This window comes from Microtus oregoni, unplaced genomic scaffold, assembly GCF_018167655.1.
Source record: "Microtus oregoni isolate MIOR12 unplaced genomic scaffold, Mior012 000013F_ref0000133, whole genome shotgun sequence".
In the NCBI taxonomy this organism is placed as follows: domain Eukaryota; kingdom Metazoa; phylum Chordata; class Mammalia; order Rodentia; family Cricetidae; genus Microtus; species Microtus oregoni.
The window spans coordinates 42729198-42751098 of NW_024543072.1; the positions used below are offsets into that span (position 1 = coordinate 42729198).

Consider the following 21901-nt stretch of genomic DNA (forward strand, 5'->3'; position numbering starts at 1 on the left):
TTTTTATTGTATGTATGTATGTATGTATATTTGCATGCATGTATTCTTGTGCACCTAAACACGCTAAGGCTCTCCTGTGGAGGTCAGGGAATCGGCTATCGTGGTCCACCATTAGGGGTTCAGGGATGGCCCTCAGGTTTGTCAAGGTTGATGGCAAGTCTCTTTACTTACTAATCCATCTCACTTGCCCGGTTTCACTTATCAAATGTTTTTCTTGCCACATTTCGCATTCTTTGCAGAGGGGCATACATTTACACGTATGCAGGACTTTTGTACATTCACGTAGTTCCTGTTGAGACATGGCTTCCCTGCGGAGAGGATCAGTTTTTGCCTTCTGCTATTATTGATGTGGTCCATTTAACAAACACTTATTGAACACCTACAATGTTCTAATACTATGCTAGGCCCTACTGGGTAGATATAGAAAAAGGAGCCTTTAAGACAATCGTAGCACTTTAGATGAGAAATAATTTCTAGGCAAAGCAGCTATCGGAGTCTAGGAGGTGAAGGAAAGTAACAAGAGCTTATGAGCAGTGAGCACCTAACGGAAGGTGTGTCCTTTAAAGTCTTGGCAGATGGTAGAATTCACCATGCAGAGACTGGAAAAAGACAAAGCTAAGAGAAAACACGTTGACCCCAGAGGATTTCTCAAACCACAATACCGAATGGAAAGGAAACGTAGTTTTGCTTGCTTTGGAATCTTATGCCATCCGCGTGCACGCTAAACAGAACGGTAAGCCTTGGCCAATGAGACGGCCACCGTGACAGCAGCAAGCAGCCGCAAAGCTGCGGTGACTCTGAACTGACTAGAGTGACGGCGTGACAGTTTATTTGAACAATCGATGAAGCATCATCAACTCTCAGGAAGCTGCGGGTTCCCGATTTCCCGGTTCACCCTTGTCAAGTTCTCAGCATGTTTTCGCCCGGGGTGAAACGCTCAGCCAGAAGGCCCAATTAGCGTCAAAGGGAAGGGGGTGGTCTCTCTGCGGATAGACTTTGGCTCCTCCCGAGTCCTGCCGAGCTCCCACCGCGCCACACCAAAGATGGCTTCCTCGCGTTCCCTTGCCTCGGCTAATCTCACGCTCACCTTTCGGCCACACTCAATATGGCCCTAACCCAAGGTTGCATTCCTGTGGAACCGTCTCCCGACAGTTCTCGCGAGGTTTGGCGGGTCTCTCTCTCCCCCCCCCCCCCCACCGCCCTCCCCCTCCCCGACTGCTCCCGCCCTGCCTCGCGCCGCCGCCGCCACCGCCACTGCCGCCGGCGCCGCTCCTCCTCCGTGTCAGTTGTTGAGCTGTAATGGCGACTGGGCCGCCGCTGCCGAAGTGACTCCCGGGCGGGGGAGCGGGGCCGGACCTGCGCCGGAGAGGACTGCGGAGAACCGCAGCTCGGGAGGGGGATCGCGGCGGGGGAGAGGAGGCCGCCTCTGCGCCTCTCCTTCCTTCCCTGCCGCCCGGCGGACCCAGGAACCGGGGCGAGGCGGGCACCCGGTTCGTCCCCGGAGCGGGGAGGCCCGGCCGGGCAGCCCTGGGGCCGGTCGGGGCGGCGTCACTGCACCCTCCGCCAGGCCCCGCGGTATGCACCGTGGGAGCCGAGGGCGGAGGCGACACTCTCAGGTGAGCTGCGGGAAGACCTGGCGGAGCCTGCGGACGCTTGCTCCGCCTCGGCTGCCTCTGTCCGCGGTCCCGGGTCCCTGAGGTGGCCAGAGAGGCGGGGCGGGGCCCCCTGGCACTGCCTGACGCCCTCCTGGGGAACCTCCCTGGGTTCCGAGACTTTTCTGGGAGGGTCATCCTGAGACCTGGGCTCCTGGACCTGCTGGTGCCCACCGAAGACCAGATTTCTTTGCTTACCTGCCCGTGTCGTCCTCACCAACCTCGCCCCTCCTCTTGTCTGCATAGAGTTAAACTACCCTCTCACCTTTGGTCTCCGAAGTGTCCCTTCTTCGTTTGGAGATGAAGCATATTTTGGGAAATTCCGGGGGACTAGCTTCAGTGTCAGGGATGACCAGTTTCTGTTCCTTTTCCTGGGTGTAATATTCTCCAAGTGGAGTATGGGGAAAACTTTGATCAGCTCCAGTCCAGCAGTTGTTGAATGGATTCTACCGGCTTATTCACAAATGTTTTGGGCGGGGAGGGGGTGACATTTATCAAGCCCTACACGTTGGAGGTTGTCACTGTCGCTCCCCTCCCCCTCTTTAAAAATGCAGGCCAATATGCTAAATCACACTTAACCAATGGCACAGATGCAGGCAGAAATTTGCCTAAATTTTAGTTTTCAAGCTATGAAGTTGCAAATAGATATAAATTTTAATGGGTTTTTGATGTTGTAACAAATGTTTCACTTTGGGGGGGGGGAATAGGTTGTTAGGAATAGTGGTCGGTGTCCATCTGATCTCCAGGCAAGCTTTATTTGTCAGAGCACAAACAAAATATCACGTCTACTTAATTGTTTTGCTGGTGATTCTTGTTTTGAATTTGGAGAAGTCGTTAGTGTTGCCATGCTAACCTAACCCTCTTAGCTTGTATTTTAAGAATTTTAAAGGACAGTCTATCCTAGGCCAATCTATTTACGGCTGAAAATTTTTGAAGAAGCAATGATGAAAATACTGCAAACTGCTCTCCAATTAAAACGTGTCTTAATTTAAAATACTGTTTTTTAAAAAGGCAGTGTGCTGCTAATAACATGGGATTGTGACTTTGGAAGATTGTTAGACTTGTACTAGAAGTTTCCTCAAGCCTATGAAAGTATAAGGTTTTTGGTAAACTGTTTAATGCAATAAATTTGAACTGTCATTGCATTCAACATAGTATGCCTTAATCAGAATATAAATGTCTTTCTAGAATACATTGTATATGTGGATAAATGCACGTGTATCTTGTCTTTTCATAGCAGAACTTGGTGCTAATAGTGATAGTGAGTTATATTTATAAACAATTTTGTACATATGAAAGATATTTTTCTGACTGGTGTATAGTATTATTCAAGGCCATTAATACCTATAGAAACAATCTGTGGTGTTAATATGTTTATGAATTAAAAATTTTTAAATTTTTTCTTATGATTGTCATTTTTTTAAATTTATTTTTAACACTATATCATGGGCACGAGAAAGGAAGTGAAGTCCTTATATAACCACTTTAGTTTGTTAAACTGCTGTAACTTACAGTGAGAGCAAAAGAGAAGTTATCTGAAAATAACTGACCTCTTTGGGGGGAAGGGTATATGCTTCCAAATACATGAATTAGTCTTCATGCAATCTTGTAAGCAAAGTAGACAAATATTCTTATTTTGAAGTTGTAGAAATGGACACTCAAAGCCAGTTATTTATGTGGCTGCTGTTCTGTAAATATTCTAGAATTAGCTATATTTTAAATTAAATATTACCTTAGATACTTTTGCTATTTGTTATTATTTCAAACCTTCATTTTTACAAGACACTTGTTCCTTATGTTGATTCCTAGTTTCTAAGGGCGTTAGTATTTTTATAAAATTTTATTATTAATAATAATGAATTATCATAATGAAGCATTATTCTTTATTTGAACTTTTTATTTGAACAGTTCTTAAGATACTGTAGATAAGATCTGGGGGTGTGGCTCAGTGGTAGAGCATTTGCCTAGCATGCATGAAGCTGAAAGTTCAGTCTCCAATAAGTGTAAGCAACACCAACAGAACAAAACAAAAAATTCACCTGTAGTTATCATTCATTTATTTGAATGTTCAGTTGTGTCGCTTTTGGTTTTCTACTCATTTTATACTCTTGATTATGTAAAACATATTTAAGACACATGATCAGTGGTAGCATAACTATAGGGACAGTTGATTTTAAAGTTAAGTGTGTTGTTATATAGTTGTGATTGATTGTTACTTTTGCTGTGTGGTTAGATTGCAAAATCGTTTCCTTGTTGACCCCCCCGCCATACAATTCTTAGTGTTGCATGTTGGTGAAAGAATGAAAAGATTGCATAGTGTCTTTCTGCATTAATTTTGTTGTTGTTGGTCATTGTTCGTCTCAGTGGAACTTCTCATTTTACCTTTGAGTATTTTTGGGTTATTATTTGTGTTTCTCATCTGGCATGAAAGTTCTGCGATGTCAGAGGTTCTCTGTTCGTTATTGTGCACTTAGTTCCTAGCATATACTAGAGTAACGAATAAATAATAGTTCATCTCAGTCCCAGGATAATAGTTTAAAGTCAAAACAAAACAAAAACCTGGTTCTTAGTTTGTAGGCACATTTTATCTTTTCTTAGGACTATGCTACAACTATCTGTTCAAATTTTCTGGGTCTCAGGGGAATAACAGCCTCTGAGAATAAGCCACAGGTGGGTCCTGAAAACTGACTACTTTAATGATCTGCCTAGGTGCTCTGTAGTTGCTGTAATCTGAAGAAAATAAAAGCTTTAAGACCCTAACTTATGCTAGTACTATAATTATTACTTGGAATAACGTTAGGTCTTTGTTAATCGCAGTAGTAGGTGTCTTGACTACTGGAGGCTAGTTAGTTCAGTACCCTTGTTTTCTGTGTAGGAAAGCTGGCATCATACTGGAAGAAGACTCCCCTAAGCAGCTCTAGGTCTACATTTGTTTTATGTGCCAGATAATTGTCAAATCAGAACATGATTATTATTAACCTAGTGGTGTTTTTTTGTCACTGTTAATTAAAAACTCAAAATGAGTCTTACTTGTCATATTAACTTAAAAATAAATAGCAATTAGACTATAAGTTAAAGTAGAACAACTTTCTGGGAAGAAATGTGGCATTACCTGTCAAAATTTAAAGTCTGTGTAATGTTTGATATAACCATTTAATGTTTGTGAGTTTATGTTACATACATTTTAAGCCCAACAATAACTCTATTAAGAAGTTTATCATGACTACAAATAAAAGTAAACAGAAATATTTAAAAATGTCCAAAATACCTGTTGGTAAGGGAAGAGTTAAAATCAGAGTATATTTATGCTGTAAGATACTTCGCAGTTGTTAGCAGGTTTTAGGGAATCTATATTTACTTCGGGAGAAGCAGCTGAGCGTGTCCTTCAGCACATTGGCAAGGCAGCAGACCTCATAGGCTCACATCCTAACTGCAACATTTATACCAGCTGCGGCCATTAGCGACTTAAAGTCATCTATAAGGTGGGTATAGTGATAGTCCTTACCTCATGGGACTATTGTGAGAACCAAGTGAGTTAGTGTCTGTGTTCTAAGTAAGCACAGGGTGCATTTTGTAACTGCTTCCTATTGCTGTTATGTACTGACATGGAACAATGCTCATGATATAATATTGTTTATGAGAAATAAGTTGTACTACACTGTGTGTTGCAAGGAGAGGTCCAGACTGTGTAATATGAGTTGACTTAATAAATAAATAAGATGGAGCCAATAAGATGACTCTGTGGGTAAAGGCACTTGTTTTACCTACAAGCATGTGTATCCCAAACAACTGTAAAACAATTGCAAGGCTGTGAAGAGTTCATCACGGTATGTTGAACTCAGATTCAGCCGCATTGGTGTGTCCTCATCCATTTGGAGAAAATGGTCTCAGTTTCCTTCTACTGCATCTGCTAGGACAGTTTTCTCTTCACTAATTTGATGGTTTGATTAATATAATGTTCCATTTTATTGTACATATCGGAAAAGTTCTTCAGTTGACTGTATCTGAGGGGTTGTTCAGTGTTGATTCATGTTGAGAGTCGTCAGCTGTGGTGACTGCTGTCGAGGGTCCAGTCGATGGAGGAGATGGGTTTGGTGAGAGAGGGCTGCTGCGGTGGGGAAGTCAGGGCAGAAACCACATAGCAGCAGCTCAGGAGGCAGGCGAAAGGGCCTCTAATGCAGATCTGTTCACCATTTTTGAGAGGGTTGTAAAGGAAAAACAGTAGTGAGGAGGTGCTGGGTGGAGGGACTTTTTTATTTCTTAAGATGTCATTAAGCATAACTTAATGCTTAAGAGGGGAGATTGGGACAAAAGTGCGAGGAAAATGTGGCCAATAGTGAGGTTTTTTGAGAGAACCTGGGTAAATAGATCTAGAAATAATAGGTGAAGTGTTCCTATGGTAACTTTTCTCCCAAAGTTACATCTTTCATCATCATCATCATCATCATCATCATCATCATCATCATCATCATCATCATCATCAGTTTAGGCCATGCATGGTGGGACACACCATTAGTCTCATCATGTAGGAGGCAGAGGCAAACAGATCTCTGTGACTTCTAGGCCAACCTGCTCTATATTTAAGCTACCGGGGGTTATATAGTAAGAAAAAAAATTAAAATTACATTTTATCTGTGTGCATGTGTGTATGCACACACACTATCTAGAGAGGATGTGGAGGCCAGAGACCAGTTTACAGCAGTCAGTCCTCTCTTCTCTGTGATGGACCTGGGAGTCCAGCTTAGGTGGTCAGGGTTGGTGGCAGATGCCTTTACCCACTGAGTCATCCACCTTCTTTGCTTGTTTTTCCATTCTCCCCATACAAACTCTAAATTAAATGGTAACTTCAGATCTTTTTAACTATTGGTTTTGTGTGAGTCTTTGTACTTATTTTGGATAGGGGCACACACTGTACCTAGGCTTTCCTGGAACTCCCTACGCAGCCCAGTTTGACCTCAAATTTGCTGCAGTCCTCCTGCCTCAGCCTTCTGAATGCTGGGATTATAGGTCTGCACTACCATGTCTAGCTGGTTTGTACCCTTTTTTTAAACAATGACCATTATGTAGCTCTGACTAGCCTGGTCTACTGTATAGACTAGGTTGGAACTGAGCGTGCAGCATTCCCCTACCTTAGTCATCAGACTCTCCAGATTACGACAATGCACCCCCAAGCATAGTCTTTGTATCTTTCTTATAAGGCAGATAGTTTGTTGTATTAATGACTTTTCTATTGCTGTGATAAAACACTATGAGTAATACAACTGATAGAAGAAAGGTTTTATTTAACTTACAGTTCCAGAGGGATAATAATCCATGCTGGTAGAGCGAGATAGCAGGTAGCAGGTGTCTTGAGCAGCAGCTGAGAGCTCATATCACAGGAAACTGAGAGCAAACTTGAAATGGTGAAGAGATTCAAGTCTTTTAAAACCTCAAAGCCTCCTGTGACATTCTTCCTCTAGCAAGGCCACACCTCCTAATCCTCCCCAAACAGCTGCCAGCAGGGACCAAATATTCAGGTGCTCAAGACTTAAGGGGAACAGCTCATCCAAGTCACTACATTTGGTGATGTTTGAAAATACAGACTCCTTGTTAGCTTAAGATCTTGTTTTCTGTCAACAAATAAGCATTTAAAAATATTCTCATTCATCAGTGTACATGATTTTAACCAGATTGCATGTGTGTGTGTGTGTTTTAAGACAGAGTCTTGCTAATTTGCATTTGTGTTTAAAACAAGGTCTTGTTAACCTGCTCAGGCTTGTCTTAAACTCACTGTGTAGCCCAGGCTGGCCTTGAACTCTCAGCAGTCCTCCTAGTTCAGCCTCCCAATGACTGAGTTACAGTTATGCACTACCCTGCCCAGCTTAACCAGACTTTTTAAAAAAATGTCATTTAGTAGTAGCTTTAAAGAAATTATATCTCCAGCTAGGTGGTGGTGGTGCATGCCTTTAATCCCAGCACTTAGAAAGCCAGAGACTGGGATCTCTGTGAGTTTGAGGCCAGCCTGGTCTATAGAGCAAGTTCCAGGATAACCAGGGCTGTTACAGAGAGAAACCCTGTCTCAAAAAACAAAATTACAAAATAAAGAAATTATATTTCTATTTTCTGTTGGCAAGGTAGCCATCCTAAGTTAACTTTTGGAAGTTAATTTTCATTTTGAATTTTCATTTACATGTTACAAAATAAAATCATATTAAATAAAAGTGTTTTAAAAATCCCTTTTGATTTTTTTAACGTCTGAACAAAGCACTATTTACATATATTTTGACTTTTAAATGAAACAACTTGTTTTTCTGTAAGATGCCAGTTAACTTCTTTGTGAAATAGACATTGGAATAACACTTTTGAATCACTTAAGAATGGTGTGCGTGTGTGTGTGTGTGTGTGTGTGCACACTTAACATGCCCAGTGATACATGCCTGTAAACCCAGTCATTGGGAGGCTGAAGTTGGGGGTTGCTTCATGTTCAAGGCCAGCCTGGGCGACTAGTGAGTTCAAAGCAAGCCTGAGCAAATTAACAAGATCCTGTCTTAAAACATACAGATTTGCTCCAATCTGTTTGATTAACAATAATATTCTTTTAAAAGAAGATTTATTTCTTTGATGAACATGAGCATTTTTCCTGTATGTATGTATGCATGCATGCATGTATGTATGTACACCACATGTGCCTGGTACCCATGGAGGGCAGAAGAGAGAGTTGGATCCCTTGGAATTACAGACAGTTGCAGGCTGCCATGTGGATGGTGGGAACCAAACCTTGGTCTTGTGCAAGGGTAGTGAGTACTTTTGACCACTGAGCCATCTCTCCAGCCCCCACAAAAGGATTCATAAATTTGAGGAAGTTAAAGAAGCTTGTACTATTTCAAGGAGGCAATGTGCCAGAAAGTTTCCTGGATGGTTGGTTGGTTTCTTCCTTCCTTCCTTCCTTCCTTCCTTCCTTCCTTCCTTCCTTTTTTTGATTTTTATTGAGCTCTACATTTTTCTCTGCTCCCCTCCCTGCCTCTCCCGTCCCCCTCAACCCTCTCCCAAGGTCCCCATGCTCCCAATTTACTCAGGAGATCTTGTCTTTTTCTACTTCCCATGTAGATTAGATCCATGTATGTCTCTCTTAGGGTCCTCATTGTTGTCTAGGTTCTCTGGGATTGTGATTTGTGGGCTGGTTTTCTTTGCTTTATGTTTAAAAACCACTTATGAGTGAGTACATGTGATAATTGTCTTTCTGGATCTGGGTTACCTCACTCAATATGATGTTTTCGAGCTCCATCATGGATGTTTTCTTAAAGAAGTGTCAAGGATATAAAGAGGAGTGACCGACATTGAATTCTTTAAAAGCACCCGTATGGAGCTGGTGCTTAGCATGTTTGAACCCACCGGTTCAATCCCTAGCACTTCTCTCTACCAAAGAGAGCCACAACTTACGGTTATGTTGCAGCCCCTGAAGGATCTCCCTTTCTTCTTCAACTTTAAATTTTGGGCAGTTTCCTTCAACAATATGGGATGTGGTTGAGATAGCTAGCTAGCATCTTGCTATACCATTGCAGGCTAGCCTCCAACTCATAATTCCCTGCTTGTGTTTCAGGAATGCTGGGATTATGGGTAAGAGCCTCCACACTTGACTATGTTTTGGTTTCTTAGACTTTGTCATATTATTTGCTGCCTAGGACGGGTCTACATATTTTTTCCTGTTTTCTAGAAAGCTCTTTTTTGATCTTAGTGAACTCTTATCTATCCTTTAAGTCCTAGCTTAAATGACAGTTTTGTATTTCTTAGGTTAGATGAGTTGTTTCTGTGATATGCTCTTATAGAAGCTGTGTTTTTCCTTATCATTCCATTTGGAATAACTTTTTGAATTTAAAGGCAGGAAGCTCCTCTTTTCTTTTTACTGCATACATCTACTGCTTAGCTGTATTCCTACTTACTATATGCGTGACACTCACCACACACTGCTAAATGAATGGATGGCATGGGTTTACACTGACGAAAAGCATTTTCATCACTGTGGAAGATAACTGGAGTAGCAATGGGGACCAAAGGAATTTGTTAAAACACTTTATCCACCCTGAATAGGAGGAGAGAATGAAGGACTTTATCTGTAGAAATTTATGAGGAAGTCCTGCCCTTTGGGAAAAATTTAGTAACAGTTGAGGTACATTGAGCAATTTCCAAAGAAGTTAAAGTGCAGTGAAGTTACTAGATCAAAAATTTAAAGGACAATTTGATTTAGGTAGATGAACAAGGTAACATGATGAGATTGGGGGGCTAGAGGGATTATCTTATATATTTATGTTCTAGAGGGTGGCAGTTTCAGTGTTATAAGAGGCATTATAGAAATTAGAGGCTTTCAAAACATTGAGAGAGGTCTGGATTTAATTTACAATTCTGGTACTTATTAGCTGAATGACCTTGAAGTAGTTTTGTAGTGTGCCTGATTTCATCTTAATAGGCAAAACGGATATTTGGATACTTGCCTGATAGCTGATGGAGATTAGAACTAGCCCTTGCCTAATAGGAAAAACAAATTCATAGTGCCTGTGGCTATAAACTGTCTACATAATCACATCCCATAGTGTTAAAGGTCTACAATTCAAGGGATGTTGCTAAGTTTTTATTTGGAAGCCACATGTTCTCAGGATTAGCTCTTACAAATGAAGCTCTCTTTTAAATACAATAATCAGTTTTTTCTAAAGTTCAGGTTTCAAAAAGTAGAACTGAAGGTCGTCTCTAGAACTATCCTGCTTAAAGCTGGCTGTGTATCAAGATCCCTGTAAACCAGAGTTCTTAGGCCTCAGACTGCTGATTCAGAATCTGTCGCCCTAGAGCTTGCTAGCTGCCTAGAAGAAGGCATTATGTGTCTGATCTGAAACTGGCTTGCATCATCTAGAGGTGGGAGCTTGTGAGATTACTCTTAACCAAGTTGGAATGTCAACAAAGAAATGTCTTTTCTGCTTTAAAGCCTATGGAGCACAACAGTAATGGACAAGAGAGACTCAAGAGTAACCAAGTTGGACTTAAAGCCTATTTCGTAGGTGGGCTTCATTACCGGTCCAGTAAATATAGCTCTGCCTGTGGGCATGACCTCTAGAGGTCAACCTACCACTGCCACTTCCCTAAAACCATGAAGTTTCCAGCTGGATTCTGAATATCTATCTAGAGCTCAGAGAAGGATTTAGGCAAGTTATAATAGCACTCGGGAAATAGCTGAAGCTATGAAAAGCATATTGAGGGCTGGGGAGCTGGCTCAGTTGATAAAGTGCTTGCCATGCAAACATGAAGAACCTACATTAAAAGCTAGGCATTGCGTGTGCATGCAATCCTGGCTTCAGGGAGGTGAAAGCAGCATTCTGGAGCTTGCTGGCCATGTACCCTAGTTGAATGAATGAGCTGTGGGATCAGTGAGTGACTTCGTCTCAAAAAATAAGGCACACACCACCTTTGACTTCTGCTCTCCATGTGCATATGCACACACACACAGACATGCACGTGCAGACACACGCACACAGACACAATGTATACATAGACATATACACACGTGCCATAAAAATGTGTTGTGTTTTCCTGGGAAGAAGGAGCTAGAAAAGAAGAGGTCTTAGGGATAGAACTTTTGGAAATGTTACCACTGAAGTACTGGACTGTGGTAGAGTACTTCTTCCTTCAGTTTTGATATATGTGCTGCCAGAGTGAGCACCCCTTCATCATTCAAGAAGTAAGGAAGCAGGAGAGGTATGTGTACTAAATTTAGGAGTAGTGCGAGTTTCAGGATCCAAGTTTGAAACTGCAACTGTTCAAGTACTGCAGTAATATCATCAAATGGAAGAGTACATTGAAAGTATGTTTCTTAGCCTTTTCTAGACAGATACATTTTAAACAATGTTTAAGTAAGTCTTTAAGTTTATTTATTTTATGTCCATGAGTATTGTTTGCATTACATCTGTGCACTACATATGTGCCTGTTGATGGCAAAAATTAAAAGAGGGCATCTGATCTCCTGGATCAGGAGTTATAGATGGTTATGAGCCACCATATAGGTGCTGGGAATCAAACCCAGGTCCTCTATAGGTGCAAGTGTCTTAACCGCTGAGCCACATCTTCAGCCCTTTGAAATATTTCTAAGACGCTCATAAAAATAAACTCATAAATCAGGAAAAAGTAATTTTGAAAAGATTGTTGCCCTGGTTTTGGGTTTGGAAAACAGACATAAGAAAGTGATGTAGCTGGGCGGTGGTGGTGTATGCTTTTAATCCTAGTACTCAGGAGGCAGAGGCAGGTGGATCTCTGTGAGTTCAAGGCCAGCCTGGTCTACAAGAGCTAGTTCCAGGGCAGGCCCCAAAGCCACAGAGAAACCTTGTTTTGAAAAACCAAAAAAAAAAAAAAAAAAAAGGGAAAAAAGTGATGTAAATACAATATAATATGCATGAAAACAACAATTGAATGCATAACTTAGAACAACCTGGACACATCCATGAAATTGGTACCCAAATCAATGAATGACTGTCCATAATTGACCAGCCCCTAAGTCAGTTTGGGAAGCTGAACTCAGTCATCTCTCCAGTTACTCCAAGGTGATAATTAGCCTCACTGCAGCACCACTGAAACTTTAGTTTGTGTTGTACGTTAAATGCTAGGATTACATGGCATATATGTTATTAATGTGTTCCTTATATAATAGAGTTGTGATCCTAAACTACGTTGTTTTATGAGCTATCATTAATTATTTCATTCTCATTAATAGCAAATATGTCATTAAAATATGATAAATTGGTATATACAGTGTTATATAATTGTTTTACTAGATAGTATGGCACAAATTCTAATTGTTCTAATTAAAAACCTGGAGTCATATATTAGGGGGTGAAAGCTGAGAGATCAGAGAAACAGTGTATCCAGCCACTAGAGACCTTTTACTTCTACTAAATCAAACGAATGATTGTGTTCTTAGACCACCTCCTCAGACTGCATCTCCAGACTGCCACTGTCTCCACCAAACCTCAGACTGCAGTGAGCTCCTGTCTCCTCCCACCCTTAATTCCTCTTTACACCAGCCATGCCACTCCCGGCTTCATTTTCCTAGTTGCTGGGATCACCTTTGTGTAAACTGTGTTTCTCTTAGAGACTGGATCAATCTTGTGTAGCCCAGGGTGGCCTTGTCTGCCTCTGTCTCCCAGATCCTGAGATTAAAGGTGTCTGCCACCACTGCCTATCCTCTAGAGGCTTAGCTCTGCACTCTGATCTTCAGGAAAGTTTTATTTGTTAAAACAAACAAAATATCACTACAAGACAGTCCCCCCCCTTTTTTGGAGGTTATGTTTTGTTTTGTATTTTCTTTTTGTGTTTTTGAGACAGGGTTTGTCTGTGTAGCTCTGGCTGTCTTGGAACTCATTTGATAGACCAGGCTGGCCTCGAACTCAAGAGATCTATCTGTCTCTGCTACCCAAGTGCAGGGATTAAAGGTGTGCACCACCACTGTCCAGTGACATTTAGTCATTTGCAATTAAAGAGTGACTGTAAATTAGGCATTTATTTTGAAACATTTTTTTTTTACATTTATCCACACTGCTTTAGTTTTATTAGCATTATTAGCCATTAGTTATAGAAATTATGGACTAAAATGCAGTTTTAAAAAATATTAGTCTAGTTATCCTTTCCATTGAGAAAATACTTTACTTTTTGCACTTAATTTTATTTTAAGGCCGAGAAATGTTTGTAAAGACAGTTTTGTCAAGTCATTGAGAGATTTGTGCTATAGAGTAACTGTGCTCGTGTGTGTACCTGGCCTTTTGCGGTGTCCATGTGAAGATGTCAGGTATCTTGCTTCTTTGCCTTATTCCCTTTAGAGACATGGTCTTTCCTTGGCACTCATGTCTGCTCTTTGCAGTTCTGGCTTATGGCATGTGCAGCCATGCCCAGCTCCCTGCATGGTGGCTGGGACCTCTAGACTCATGTCTTTTTACTATGTAGTCGGTGCTCTTATCTACTGAGCCATCTCTTCAGCCCCTGATCTCTCTTTTCAATCAGTGTTAACTGTGATTAAAGTTTTTATGGTTGAAAAATTTAAACTATTGGTAAATTTACTGATTTTTTTCCCTACCCGTTTTCAGAAGAAAATATATTTTATGAAGAATTGTTGTGTGTGAGAATTGAGTAGAGGACACCTAAATAAGCATGTACTTTTTCTCTGAGCCTTATCTCTAACCCTTAAAAGAATTTCGTTTTTAGAACAACTTGGAAGTTTGTTTTTAGGAAGCTTATGTCAAGATGAACTACTTCTAGGAAAATTAATTCCCATAAAATTAATATACTTTAAAATTTTACGTATTTGGATTTACTAGGTAAATTTTTATTAATTCTAATTTGGGGTTTAAAAGTATTCAGCATACTGGAACTGAGAATGCATCTCAGTGGCAGAGTGCTTGCCTGTTGTGTTTGAGCCCTGGGTTCAATTTCTCAGCACTGCAAATAACATATTCTACTTTCTTTGTAAATAACTCACTGAATAAAATAATTTATTACATTTCATTTCTGTTGTGTGCATTGTGTATGTGTGTGGCTGCATTCACCACACACATATATGGAGGTCAGAGGACAGATTGGGAATTTCAGTTCTTTCTTTCTATCATGCGGTCCTGCGGAAAGAACTAAGGTTATCAGTCTTGGTGGCAAGTGCCTTTACCTACTGAGCTACTCCCTCCCCCCTTTAAATTCTGTTCTGTTTATTTAGTCTGTGGATAAAAGACTTTTGTAAATATGATGAAACTTAATATATTTATAACATAAAGAACCAATGAAATTAATTTTAAAATTAAGATCTTGGTAGGTAAGTAAGCAAAAGAGAAATGAAAAACTAAGGTTAAGATCTGTGACAGAATATTTGATCTGGGTAACTCCTACCAAGTGTAAATTCAAGCAACCAGGTTTTTCCCCTACAGAATATAAACAAAATTAAAAAGTGGTATTGAAGCGTCTAGGCTCTTAAATTACTGGAAGCTGGAAACCAGTGTGATGTTGGATTTCAGCAGCATGTCCTTCACATTCTTTAGCTCAGTTTTGATAAATTTTGCAGTTACTACTCTAGGCAAATAATCAAAATAAGCCAAAGTTTATATACACAGCTGATGGAGGAAGGTCATTGGCTAATAAAGGAACTGCCTTGGCCCATTTTATTGGTTAGAAGATAGGTGGGAGGAGTAAACAGAACAGAACACTGGGAGGAAGAGGAAGTGAGCTCAGACTCCACAGCTCTCCTCTCGGGAGCAGACGCCTCAGAGAGACGCCGTGCCCCGCTCCTGGGCAGACACACGCCATGAAGCTCCAACCCAGGATGGACTAGGCTAGAATCTTCCCGGTAAGACCGGTTCTCACAGATTATTAGAGATGGGTTGATCGGGATGTGAGAATTAGCCTGTAAGTGCTAGAGCTAAAGGGCCAAGCAGTGTTTAAAAGAATACAGTGTCCGTGTAATTATTTTGGGTAAAGCTAGCCGTGGGGGCGGCCGGGTGCCAGGAAGCAGCCCCGCCACCCTTATTACTACACACAGCGTTGTCCATTTTGTCTTAAGACAGTATCTTGTTAGAATGACTGACTGGCTTGGAACTTGCTGTGTAGACCAGGCTATTCTCAAACTCTGAGAGATCTGCCTGCCTCTGCCTTCTTAGTTCTGAGATTGAAGGCTACAGTGTTATTTGCAATACAGAAAATGAAACATAATATGATATTGGTTGTCTACTTATTTTGAAAGAAGACTTTGTTTTTTCATTTATTTATTGTGTTGTGAGAAGCTGTGTGTGTGTGTGGGGGGTATGTGCATGCCTTGGCAACATGAGGTCAGAGGACAACTTGCTGTTTCTCCACCATGTGGGCCCTAGGGATGGAAATCAGGTAGTTAGGGTTGCTGAGCCCTCTTGCCAGCCCACTTCTCATTTTCATGCTAGGGCTTGAACTGGGGCCTTATGTATGGGCAGCATGTGCACGACCACTGATATAGCCCCGGCCTTGTTACCATATAATCAGTTCTCTATAATTAATAAAAGTGTTTATAATAATAATAGTTCCTCTAAAGTATTGTATTATTTACTGGATTGATTATGAGATTCCCATGAGTATATGAAGCTACATTTTAGAGAAGACAATCTTTTTCAGACCTTCACGAATAAGTCAGAATATTTCTTTACTGTTGTTTTTAATAATAGTGACGGTCAGTGATTATTGATGATATAATTTGCAGGTAAATTGGCAAGATGAGGAGCAGCAAGTCAAAAGAGGTGCCTTTACCAAATCCAAGGAGCTCTCAAAGCAAGGAGACTGTTCAAGGTATGAGTTTTTTGTTTTAATGACTGAATTTAATCCCCTTTTCAGGTCCAATAATATATTAAATTCTGGGTAACCAGTAGATGAAATTTATGAATATCTTGATTTATAAAACAAAATGGTGGATTATGCTGGTGAGGTGGCTCAGTGGTTGAGAGTACTTACTGATCTTGCGGAAGACCTGTGTTTAGTTCCTAGCAACCACGATGTGTATCTTGCAAATGATTCAGTGGTCATAGAGGCGGGCACACACTTGCACATTGCAAGCATGCAAATTAACCTTTAAAAAGTTTTTATTTTAAATTTCCATGCATTAGTGTTGTACCTGCACATATGTCTATATGACGATGTTGGATCGCTCGGAACTTGAGTTACAGATAGTTGTAAACTGCTGTATGGGTGCTGGAAATTGAACCTGGGTCCTCTGGAAGAGCAGTCAATGCTCTCAACTGCTGAGCCATCTCTTCAACCCCACCATTTATAAAAAACTAGATAAATAATAAAAAAAATTATTTTTTTAATATAAAAGTACCCTTTAAAACACAAATTAGTTGAGCCAGGTGTGGTCATGCATTACTGTAACCCCAGAACTCAAGAGGTTGAGGCACGATTGTGAGGCTAAGGCCAACTTGTGGTACACAGTAAGAACTTATCTTTCCTTAAAAAGTATATGTGCAAAATTAGTTTTTCTTTTTTTAGAAACACTGACTATAATGTATCTATAATACACAATAAGTTACCCTCTCCTTTTTAAGGTATTTATTTGTTAGAGGTCCTTCAAGGTATGATATTTGAAATAGGAAACTGACAGACTCGAGTAGATCCAGAGGGAGGTTCCTGTTTGTGAGGAAGCTAATATAGGGAGTATTTGGAGGAAATGAAAATATTTATCCTGGAAGAAGATAACTCATGGGAAAAACACAGCTTTAAAGTAGTTGAAAGACTGTTACTTGAAAGACCAACTAGATTTGTTTCTACTAGTACAGTGAAGTGTGGAGTATTTTTTAAAGTATTCTTTTTCATTATAACATGATTAAAAAAAAATCACAAAATTTTGCTTTTTGTTTTGTTTTGTTTATAAAGCAAGTTTATTTCCACAGAGGAGGTGTCTTATGTTTATGTCCAGGGAGGAAGCAGAAAGAAACTCCCCTCTCAGAACTGGGTCCCTGAGTCCTCAGCAGCAGTTATGTTCCACTGTCTTTACTGGGGACCAAAGATGTTGGGGTCGTGAGGAGTCAAACTAGTCACCAGTTGTTCAAAGTTACCCAGGCTCCAAGGTGGACATGACAGATTCTCAGGGCCAAGAGACCTGCTGTTAGAGCTTAGGGTGAAGGGACAGATGGAGAAAGAAAATGGTCCAGCTTGAGGTTTGCAAGATTACACTTCCTAGTCCCCAGAAGACCAGGAATCCCTGACCAACAAGCCTGTGGCTCATTTCTGCTCCCTTGAAGGAGTCAACCAGCCATCTCTCTGTTTGACCCACCCAAGCCTAATTGTCGGGGGTGGGGGAAGTGGGGGGACGACACCCAATCGCAAGCTTCCCACCGTTTCCTTAAGTCCTTAAGGGGACTGATTGAAAGTGAGCAAGAGATCAGTCTGGTACTGGGGCAGCCAGGAAGGCCTGACGTAGTGTGGCAACCTTTGTTACCTGCTGGTTTTCTTTAGCTACCTGCTGCTTGCCAGAAAGGAACCATCTTGATAGCTGCCTCTCAGGGATAAGTTCTTCAAACAGAGAGGCTGCACATAGAATATGTGCATAGCCCTAGCCCCCTGCACCCTGCCAACGTCCTCAAAATGGTACTGTGCAGCTGCTTTGCCCCCCATGTGGGCCTGCAGCTCCAGAAGTTCCAGTCGGTCACAGGATGGCAGAAAACTTAATTGGTTGTCCAGAACCAGTTGGAGGTTGCTCACATCAATGGCCCCAGGGGGGAAGATGGCTGATAAGGTGACTCCGAACAGTGGATATTTTCTGGTGGGCTCCATACATCTGGGACTCGAGTCTGGACATTAACGAGGTTTTAAAGAAACCTAAATAGAGCCGGGCGGTGGTGGCACACGCCTTTAATCCCAGCACTCGGGAGGCAGAGGCAGGCGAATCTCTGTGAGTTTGAGGCCAGCCTGGTCTACAAGAGCTAGTTCCAGGACAGGAACCAAAAGCTACGGAGAAACCCTGTCTCGACAAATCCCCACCCCCCCAAAAAATAGGTCTTTGAGGCATCTCTTCCTCCTGGGGTTCCGTAGCAGCCACCGCCTCCCCTTGGTTTAGTAGGCCAAAGTTTTATATTTGGTTGGGTGTGTTGGTGGATACCTATAATCCAACACTCAGGAGATTCAGGCAACACTCTTCTAAGTTGGAGGTCAGCCTGGGCCATATAGTGAGACCTTACTTTATTCTCACCCCCCCCCCCCGGTGTGTGTGTGTGTGTGTGTGTGTGTGTGTGTGCAGGCTATTGCTGTAAATTGAGTATACTTCTTACTTTTATTTATGCCTGCTACAGGTTTGGTAAGAATATAGTCCATTTGTTTTGAGGACTAATAGGTATCAGGCTATTTTAACTCTGTGTCTTAAGAAGCATGGGCTTTCATGATAGGGAGAAAAAGTGTATTTTGATTTAGTGTTATAAATGTATCTGATAAGAAATAGTTATATCTATGAAGTGGTTCTCAAGCCTTTGATCACATTTGGTAGCATATTAAAATTCATGGTCTAAGCTCTGCTTCAGAACTCTGATTCTGTAAATGTCACTTTTTCCCAGTAGATGTAACCACATCGTGGGATGCACTTTCTCAGACCAAGGCTGCTGTAAGTAGTTTTAGTTTCTATTTTAAAAATTTGCCTGTTTGTTTTAAAGTTGATATCATGTTATGATGTGATGAATTAAAACATTTTCTTAGTACTGTCTTGAAAGGAAAAAGGCAAATATTTTGTATATATTACACAGTGAACAACATGAATAGTAAAGGAAGAAGATACTGTTAGGGTGTCAAAGCACAATTACTGCTGAAGTAGTAAGCTATTAGAGTTAATATTGTAAGACAGTGTTAGAGTTTCTTTCTACTTTAGAGAAAGATATCAGACAATATTACTTTAAATAGCTATGTAAACCAGTGATAATTGCATTATTCCAGAGTTAATTTACGTATTTTCATGGTATTTAAACTCTAGCTGAGACACATAGAGAACAAACTAGAAGTAACCCCTGCAAGTACAGCTGTGAGTGATTCCGTGATGGATGCTAAGAAGTCTGCAAGTGCTACCCGGAAAATAAGTAGAAAAGGTATGTGTAAAGTTCCTTTAAAAAATTTAGCTAGATTAAATTTAGCTAGATTAAGTACAGATGAATAAATTATTACTATTGTGTGGGGGTGTGCACATGTGCCATGCTTGTGGAAGCCAGAAGCTGGCCTTATAGAATTAATTTCCTCCTTCTACCGTTATGTGTCTTCTGGGGTTGGCCCCATTAGTACAGGTTTTGTTTTTTCTGTTAAGTATTTATTTCTTGGTAGTGCAGTGTGTATGTATGCATGTGTCCTTAGCTGATGATGTTTTCAACATCGCATCATGTTTGACAGTTGACATGTATGTGTTAATGAGAATTTTATTTTGGTGTTTGAAGTTATATATACTTATTTTTTTAATTCACAGGTATAGTCTTTGAAGGTAAAATTTAGTTGACTTGATAACACATATGTATTTCTTTCAGGGGGCTAAATTGTTTAAGTCATGATTGGAATATCTTTCATAGAGTTAACTGTATAATAAATTGACACAATGCAGATATTTGATTTTTTTTCTTTTTGTTTTTTAATTGGTGTGCTACAGGGTTGAAATAAACACTTTTTGCTTAGTCTGAAAGTTGCTGGGTTTTCCAGTTCTCTTTTTACTGTTTGGAGTGAGGGTTACCGAGGATTTGACTGAGGCCCCCACATGCAAGGAAAGTTCCCTACTGCTGCCCTTATTTTAGCCTTATTTGTATTTTCTTTTGTGTTTTGAGGTCAGTGGCCTGTGCTGTCCTTAAACTCACTTGTAGCCCAGACAGACCATGAACTGGTAGTCCTCCTACCTCATGAATAGATTTTAATTGTTCATTGACATCTTAGAATACAGTTTCCTCTACAAATTGAGTGACCGTGGGTGTTTCCTGTCTATCTAATATCTAACTAGAGATGGTAGAAATAACATATTAAGTAAGCTATTCTCGTAGACAGTTGTGTTTTAAATATCTGTTCTTATAGATTTCTTTTCTCCTTCAGATGGTAGATATCTAGATGATTCTTGGGTCAGTGCTCCAACTTCCAAATCTTCTAAACCACGAAAAGAGAAATCTCGTAGTCCTCTAAGGGCTACCACCCTGGAAAGTAATGTTAAGAAAAACAATCGTGTGGAATTCCGAGACCCTTTGGTTTCTTACAGGTTGGTATGGGAAAAGATGTTAGTATCTGGGGTTATTCTCTATTAATTGCAATAGGAATATGGTGGATTTCTCAGTCCTTGTAATGCTCTGACTCTGAAGTTCTGATTGTTGCTTTTCTCACTGCTGTGGCCAAATGCCTGATAAGCAAATTGAGAATGGACAGGCTCATTTTGGTTTACAGTTGTAAGGAAATGCAGTCCATAAGAACAGGAAAGGAATGGCAACAACCCACGAAGCTGCTGCTCAGACTGTGCCTGCAATGAAAAAGCAGAGGGAGCAAGAAAATGGGGTTGACTATGAAATCTCAAGGCCTTCTGTAGTGCCTCTAACAGACCTGAAAACAGTGCTACAAGCCAGTCCTGTAGTGTTCAAACACATGGGCCTATTTCGCACTCGAGCCACAAAAGAAATGTTATTGTTCTCCACAAAAGATAATCTCAAAAGGAAACAAAGTTCACCCAAACATAAAAACTCAAAACCCGTCAACCCCTCCCCCCAATTCAACCCTCTCATATTTTAAATACTGACTACTGTCTTTTTTGTTGTTGTTGTACTAGATATTAAATCCAGGATCTTTCACAGAGTCGTCAAAGACTCAGCCACCGAGCCACATTCCCAGTCTGTATTCTCTAGAGTGAAGACATAGTAAAGTTGTGTGTGCGCCGCCTGTGGTGTTGGTGCCCGAGAAAGCCCTGGAGCTGGAATTAGAGCTGGTTGGGAGCTGCCGAGTGGGGTTCTGTTTTTTGTTTTTTTTGTTTTTTTTTTTTGAGACAGGTTTTCTCTGTGGTTTTGGAGCCTGTCCTGGAACTAGCTCTTGTAGACCAGGCTGGTCACGAACTCACAGAGATCCGCCTGCCTCTGCCTCCGGAGTGCTGGGATTAAAGGCGTGCGCCACCACCTCCCGGCTCTCGTGGGGTTCTGGGAACTGAACTCTGGTCCTCTAGAAGAGCAGGAGTTGCTCATAGCCAAGCAGCATATACTCTGAACCATCTCTCTAGGTCCTGAAATTAGTTTTTTTTTTTTTTTTACTGATTATATGAATTATTTGTTCTTCTACTTTGTAGCAGCTTAGATGTTCTAGATTAATATGAGAATAGTGTAGACTAGATAATAGTGTACACTTTTGTTACCAGTACATTTAGGTACTAAAATTAGAGAATTTTATATTTTTGAAGGATACCTCATTAATGACTTATTTTATTTTATTCTTTGCTTTTTTGAAACAAGGTAGCCATGCCTGTCCTAGAACTCACTCTGTAGGCCAGGTTGGTCTTGAACTTGCAGAGATCCACCTGGCTCTGCCTCTCTCATGTGCTGGCATTAAAGGGGTGTCCCACCACTGCCCGGCTAATTATTTAAATATATTCATGGCCTAAGTATGACAAATAATAAGAAGTAGACAGCCCTAGGCCTTGTACTTATTGTATTTATAAACATTTTTCATGGGATAAAGTATCAGAAAATCAAGAAGTTACATGATGATACTTGGTAATTTTAGGTATGAGTTTGTACTATCTAATTTTGTGATAAAGA

The 21901-nt window shown here is 40.8% G+C and overlaps 1 protein-coding gene and 1 pseudogene across 5 annotated transcripts in view; one reads left to right on the forward strand and one right to left on the reverse strand.

The window, feature by feature from the left end:
- Positions 1 to 1485: 1485 nt before the first annotated feature.
- Cep350 (centrosomal protein 350) overlaps positions 1486 to 21901 on the forward strand; it is a 143006-nt gene continuing 122590 nt past the window's right edge. For 3 of the 5 annotated variants that reach the window (XM_041662290.1, XM_041662293.1, XM_041662292.1), the window contains exons 1-5: positions 1486 to 1616; positions 15871 to 15956; positions 18710 to 18756; positions 19120 to 19231; positions 20208 to 20367. In XM_041662290.1, coding sequence (XP_041518224.1) covers positions 15884 to 15956; positions 18710 to 18756; positions 19120 to 19231; positions 20208 to 20367 — 392 coding nt within the window. In that variant the 5' untranslated portion in view covers positions 1486 to 1616; positions 15871 to 15883. The remainder of the gene's footprint in view (positions 1617 to 15870; positions 15957 to 18709; positions 18757 to 19119; positions 19232 to 20207; positions 20368 to 21901) is intronic. The other 2 variants (XM_041662291.1, XM_041662294.1) reach the window with 1 other exon arrangement.
- Positions 17154 to 17936, reverse strand: LOC121454909 (annotated as a pseudogene).